This window comes from Priapulus caudatus, unplaced genomic scaffold, assembly GCF_000485595.1.
Source record: "Priapulus caudatus unplaced genomic scaffold, Priapulus_caudatus-5.0.1 Scaffold1074, whole genome shotgun sequence".
Lineage (NCBI taxonomy): Eukaryota > Metazoa > Priapulida > Priapulimorpha > Priapulimorphida > Priapulidae > Priapulus > Priapulus caudatus.
In genome coordinates, this window is record NW_014578135.1 from 1747 (window position 1) to 8568 (window position 6822).

At 42.5% G+C, this 6822-nt stretch overlaps 1 protein-coding gene across 1 annotated transcript in view; it reads left to right on the forward strand.

Annotated features, from left to right (window-relative positions):
• Positions 1-1116: 1116 nt before the first annotated feature.
• The window catches only part of LOC106815254 (ABC transporter G family member 22-like), a gene marked incomplete at both ends in the record, with an annotated part of 11873 nt that continues 6167 nt past the window's right edge, over positions 1117-6822 (forward strand). The window contains 4 exons of the mRNA XM_014819689.1: positions 1117-1278; positions 4155-4248; positions 5238-5301; positions 6509-6674. Coding sequence (XP_014675175.1) covers positions 1117-1278; positions 4155-4248; positions 5238-5301; positions 6509-6674 — 486 coding nt within the window. The remainder of the gene's footprint in view (positions 1279-4154; positions 4249-5237; positions 5302-6508; positions 6675-6822) is intronic.

The following is a 6822-nucleotide window of genomic DNA, read 5'->3' on the forward strand; positions in this document are numbered from 1 at the left end:
CTCTCTCTCTTTCTGTCTCTCTCTCGTTACCGCTTTACTACAATTACCATCGTGTAGCACATTCTTCATGACATCCCTTATTCTCATTAGCACACATTCTTAGCGAGGACGAGTGCAAGAGGGGGAGATGCAGAGGGAGGGGGGGACGGCGGCGTGCCTGTACAGCGAGGCATAATATATGTTAATCACTTTGAGTGAGTGTCAGGGACGCGCAGCGCTGGCTCGGCGCTTATTATTTATTCGAGCGGCGATCCACTCAATGCCAGGGACATCAGCATAACATCTCGCTTAGACCCACTATATTTAGATGTTCTTGAGTAAAGCTGGTTGAAGGGTCTGGGTTCGGGTCGTTGTGCATAACTGCAGTGCTCTTGAATAATTCAGGGGCAATGATATGTAGGTCAAATCTTCGGGCATGTTTGTATTCTTGAGTATTCAAGGTTTCAATGTCTGAGGTACCTGTGCATTCATGGCGAGTTGAATCCGATGGGTGATGAGAGGTAACCCTCCTAGTTTGAAATCGGTGTAATTAGGATAAAGTCCCGCTGCGGGTTCTTGGCTCATAGAACCCAGCATGATGCAATTCAATCTTCTGAGTGAAAAACGATTTCAGTCTTCTCCATTCATTGCTTTATTAACTGCGTGAGACTATTTTGCGGCGCATAGGAAATATCTAGAAGTTGCGCAGAGCATCGATTACTGAAATGACGTCACGGCGATGTATCGTTCAATTGCATACAGTGATATATCATTTTCGCAGCAGCACGTACGACAGCGTCATAAGCGACAGAGAGATACCGAGTTTTCTCCTCGATTATGCTCGCCACTATCGTCTTCGTGCAGAAACTCTCTCTCGCTCTCTCTCTCTCNTAGATAGATAGATAGTTATGTAGTTATGTAGTTATGTAGTTATGTAGTTTGATAGATTATTATATAGATAGATAGATTATTATATAGATAGATAGATAGATTAGATAGATAGATAGAGATAGATAGATAGATAGATAGATAGATAGATAGATGGATAGATAGAGATGACAGTGATAGAGTGAAGACTAGTATAGACTAGTATGTGGAGCTGTGTACGGTAACAGTCTGTTTATTCCGCACTTACAGGAACCCACGACAGGTCTCGACTCGCATCACGCCTACGATATGATGATGATGTTGAAGTTGTACACGGAGAAGGAACGTAAGACGGTCGTCGTCACCATTCACCAGCCATCCAGCCAGATATTCCACATGTTCGATCGACTACTGCTGCTCAGCGGGGGGCATGTACGTTCATAGAACAACGTCAAGACGTGGAATTCATCACTCACGCACTTCTAGGCATTAAACGAAAGTGAAACAGCGATGAATTTGACGAAAAATGGCGTTTATATATTGTATATATTGTACAATATATTTCATATTTTCATATTCATATTTTCATATATTGTAGCCCACATATGGTAGCCCCCATGAAGATATATGAGCGGGCACGCACGCGCATGCACGCACGCACAGAGGTACACACGCACGGGCACCCGCGCAAATAACAACAGAAATTGGAATATGATCGCATTGACCTCACGAAACCCCGCGTGTACACGATGAGAGCATTTATATCAGCAGTCAGATAGTGGAAAATTTCCTAATACAATATAAATCTGCAACACGAGTAGCAGATCCTATTCTGTACTCGTGTTTCTCTCTCTCTCTCTCTCTGCTTCTCGTCTCTCTCTCTACCTGCCTGTCTGTCTGCCCCGCCCCACACAACTATGCACCCACTCACATAACTAACTACCAACCTATCTATCTATCTATCTATCTATCTATCTATCTATCTATCGCTATCTATCTATCTATCTATCTATCTATCTATCTATCTATCTTGATCTATCTATCTATCTTTCTATCTATCTATCTATCTATCTAGTCATCTTCATCTATCTATCTATCTACCTATTATCTATCTATCTATCTATTCTATATATATCTATCATCTATCTATCTATCTTATCTATCTATTCTATCTATCTATTATTTATCTATCTAATCTATCTTTCTATCTACTATCTATGTTATTTATCTATCTAATTCTATCTATCGATCTATCTATCTATCTATCTATTTAGTCTATCATCTATCTACTCTATCTTATCTCTCTCTCTCTCTCTCATCTATATTATATATTATCTATATATATATAATATATATATATATATATATATATTATATATATATCATACCATCCATCCATCCATCCATCCATCCATCCATCCATCCATCCATCCATCCATCCATCCATCCATCCATCCATCCATCCATCCATCCATTCGTCCATCAGTCCGTCCGTCCATCCATCCATCCATCCATCCATCCATCCATCCATCCAGCAACCCAGCAACCCACCAAACCACTCACCCATCCACCCAACCCACACACTCGCGTGCTCTCTCTCTCTCTCTCTCTCTCTCTTTCGTCCTCGCTCTCTCGCTCTCACCTCTATCTCTCATTCTCTCTCCTCCCCATATCTCATTCTCTTTCTTCTCTCCATCTCTATATATCTCTCTTTCTTTTTCTCTCTCGCTCCCTTTAAATATCGGGGGGTGCGAGTAATCCGATCACGCTCAGAATTACAGTTATCGATAATGGAAGAGTAAATCCCCTGCTGAACTATCCGCGGTTCACTGACATTGATAGACCCAATTTTGAATATTAAGTTATCGCCAATATTACGTACATTAGACCATTACCGCTGCTATATTGAAACTGATATATTCCACCGAGTATATACTACACACACACACGCACACGCACGCACGCACGCACGCACGCACGCACGCACGCACGCACGCACGCACGCACGCACACACATGTAAGCAACAAATTTTTGTTGGAAGCAATTTCTTTATTACAGCAATAAATAATATATAAAAACGTTGGGGCCTGTATCATAGCCATTAAATTCTCTCTATGGAACGTTCGAGAAAGAGAATCCTGCTAAATACCACCCGCTTTCGAATAACTTAATGCTACGGAAAAATTACCAACACGTTTAAAGCTCATAGTTGAAGCTTGTGTCAGGCATGGCACTATAATTCCATATGTTTGGTAAAGCAGCGTGGATGTGAAACCTTTTGCGGAAGACACGAGGCTTATGGTGTATAATGCCTCTAGCCCCTTATACATCTAAAGGCATACACTTTCGTACAGGGTTATTGTCGTTAATGTGCATTACTCGAAGTCGTTTTATACCTCTAGCAGTATACACATTTACACACTTGTATTCTGGTACATATAAACTTTTATAGTTTTTGGTAGTATATAGACTTTCACGCACTTTCATACGTGTATGTACTCATTATGTACTTATTGTGTAGGAATTTATACACCTATTAGTGTATGCATTGTTGTGCGTGTAGAAACCTTTATGCTCCCGCTAGTATAAACCTTTATTTTTATTTATAAATTTATAGTATAAATTTTCACAAGGTATATTAGTTAAGGAACAGCCGTGTACAAATTCGCGGTCGCATAGCAAAGTGAGACGATATAGAAATCACATCCCATGGCCAGTGGGTTCATAGAGCTTCCATTTCAATTATTGAGACTTCTTGATGTCTTCGGGATGAAACTCCATCAAATAACTTCAGATATCATGTAACATATGTCTCCATAACACGCAGCGAGCAGGGGCGGATCTAGGGGGTGTCCGGGGAGTCTGGACCCCCCTTTAATTTCAAAGTGCCCTAACCAATTTTTATTAGGGCTAGTTTTTCTGACAAAGATTTATGACTAGATATATATATTAAATCGTTATAAAAACCTAGAAATTGCAAAAAGGGGTCCGCGGGGCGGACTTTTATTCTAGACATCAAAATTACTGCACAGATGCTCTCAGAATGCACCAATTAAAATAAAAATTCTCGGGGAGGTTAAATTTTCCCGGGGGTACCCCCCTCCCTAAGTGGCCTTCTGCAGCTTTTTAAAACACCAGAAAAATTAAGCAGGAAAAAGTGCCGTTCATGCCTTCCTGGACACCCCCTTTCAAAAATCCTGGATCCGCCCCTGCCGATTGCGTACGATGTGATCAACAGCATGAAGTGTACGAGTGAAACAGCTATATGTTCTCACATGGACAATGCTTGCCGTCTTTAACCTTATAGGTGGCGTACTTCGGAGAATCGAATAAGATTCTGAACTACTTTTCCAACCTGGGACTACACTGCACGCCGCATTACAACCCGGCCGACTTCATATGTACGTATACGATCTGATGAGCGAGGTAGACTTGCATCTACTAGTGTAGATAACAGAGTTGGTATTTTTATGTGCTTCTACGTGTTAGACTATCGAGTAACGCCATGACGAAATCTAACGCAGTATCGATGTTATTGCCGTCTTTATTATCTTCGCAACCGTCGACTTACTTCGGTTTAGCCAATAAAATTCCCGGATGATCATGCTATGAATTAAATCTGAAGCAATTTCAGGACGCATCTGCGCAGTACGAAGTCATCAAATCTGGACAAAATCCATCATCTTGCACCGCGTAGCTCACCGACTAGAATTAATATACGCGACCAGCTATATCAGTATTTATTAGTGACGTACCACGAGGCCAGGCTTGCCCAATATGCCACGATAATATTGCACACTTCACCCACACTACATCACTTTTACATCTTTTGGCGGAGAAAAATACACATCATAAAACCGGTCGAGCGTTTTTATGACGCTAGCTTTTTGAATGTTTGAGTTAATCGATCGTTCATAATCAATTCATGTGATTGGCGACTTCGACGAGACAGAGTCATCATCTTTATTCGCATATATACGCACGCATTATGATCATCAATCTAGCGGGGCTTAGCAATAAGATGGGTGCTCATGTCGTAACAGCATAAACGTGCTTCTACGGATGTAAAAAAAAAAATCGAAATTTCCATTAATGACAAGGGGTGGAATATAGAATGAAATGGTTTTGGCGCATTGAAAGTGCGTGTCGTCTTGCGGAATAATGATTTAGTCGTCGGATAACACGGTGATATAGCTAGCTAATATATCGCGTAAATCTATCTTCGTCAGCTCGTTATTTCCACAGTAGAGTATTCTAGCTGACCGTTACCGCGCCTTTAAGTTCTTGTACATGTACATGGTGTAAGTATATCTGTGTGTGTGTGTGCGGAATGTCACCCACAGGCAAAACTATAGCGACATTCTTGAATCTTAATTCTCTCTTGTCTCAGTGGAAGCAGTGTCGACCGATGAGGAGGTACATGAGAGAATCATCAACTCGTACCTAGAAATGAGGTAAATATCAATTCACGTGGATGCTCCTATTGTGGCAATAGATACTGTGTCTGACGTCCCCGCATAGAGAGAGCAAGTACGCGCGCGCAAGAGAGAGAGGCCGAGAGAGAGGAAATAAGAGAACAGATAAGAAAGAGAGTGAGAAAGTGTGTATGTATGCGTGTGCTTGTGCGCGAGCGGGTGCCTGTGCGTGCGCGTGCGCGTGCTTGTGTGTTTGTGTGTGTGTGTGTGTGTGTGTGTGTGTGTGTGTGTGTGTGTGTGTGTGTGTGTGTGTGTGTGTGTGTGTGTGTGTGCATGTGTGTGTGTGTGTGCATGCGAGTGCGCGTGTGTCTGCATCTGCGTGTGCGCGTGCGTGAGCGTGTGTATGCGCGTGTTTGCACGTGCGTGTGCGTGTGTGTCTGTGCGTGCGCGTGTGTGTGCGTATGTGCGCGTACGTGTATGTGCGCGTGCATGTATGTGGGCGCGCGCGCGCGCGTGTGTGTGTGCGTGCGTGCGTGCGTGCGTGCGTGCGTGCTGCACACTACTGCTACTGATGCTCAGCGTGGCTTCACATGTTCATATAGCTAGCTGTCTCGGATAATGGAGCGTTATATCACAAACAATTAGCGTAGGCGAACGTGAATGTAGCAGCTGATAGATATAATTATCAAGTGTCCGCGTCTCTGTGTAACGGACACAAATTAGAGTACCATGCTACACGACACCAGCGCACACGCCTGTTAAATTTTAATTAAACGAGAATTAGCTGCATGATTAGGCTGTCGTAATTAGAAAGCTCTTCGCTGCACTACTTGACGACAATGGTAGCACTCTGTAAAATCATTACCGCTGTGACATAATTATCGTAAAAATCGTGAAATTAACCTTATCTTAAATTGACTACGTCACGACTTTTCTATGGTGTATATTTGTAAAATTTTTGTTGCAATTTTTGTTACATGAAAAGTAGAAAAGATCACGAGATTAAATGCTTGCTATGGGCTATGTATGAGTGTTTGTTCACATCGAACGGAAGAGCAAAAGATAGGAAGTATAATGCAGCAATTTAACGATAAAAAGTGAACAGAATCACTTTCATTTTGTGAAAAAGTGGACATAAATTTTTTACTTTTACAATTTACGGTGACGTAATCACTTTAATTGAGCGGGTGCTGCGCAACGGAAGAGAAACATCATTAAATATCGTAATCACACTTACTCTGCGCAGGGAATCTATGGAGGAATTCGGGCTGACACAGCTGGACGAGATTGATCTGGATGACACGGAGTCTGTGATTGACATGAACTTCATGAACAACACCAGTAACAACCTTGTCATGACTCGCTGCGACCAGGAACCTGTGCGATCAATGATGACACACAGACCAGCACACGCGCATACACACGCTCACGCACGCGCACACGCAGATGCAGACACACGCGCACTCGCATGCACACACACACACACATGCACACACACACACACACACACACACACACACACACACACACACACACACACACACACACACACACACACAC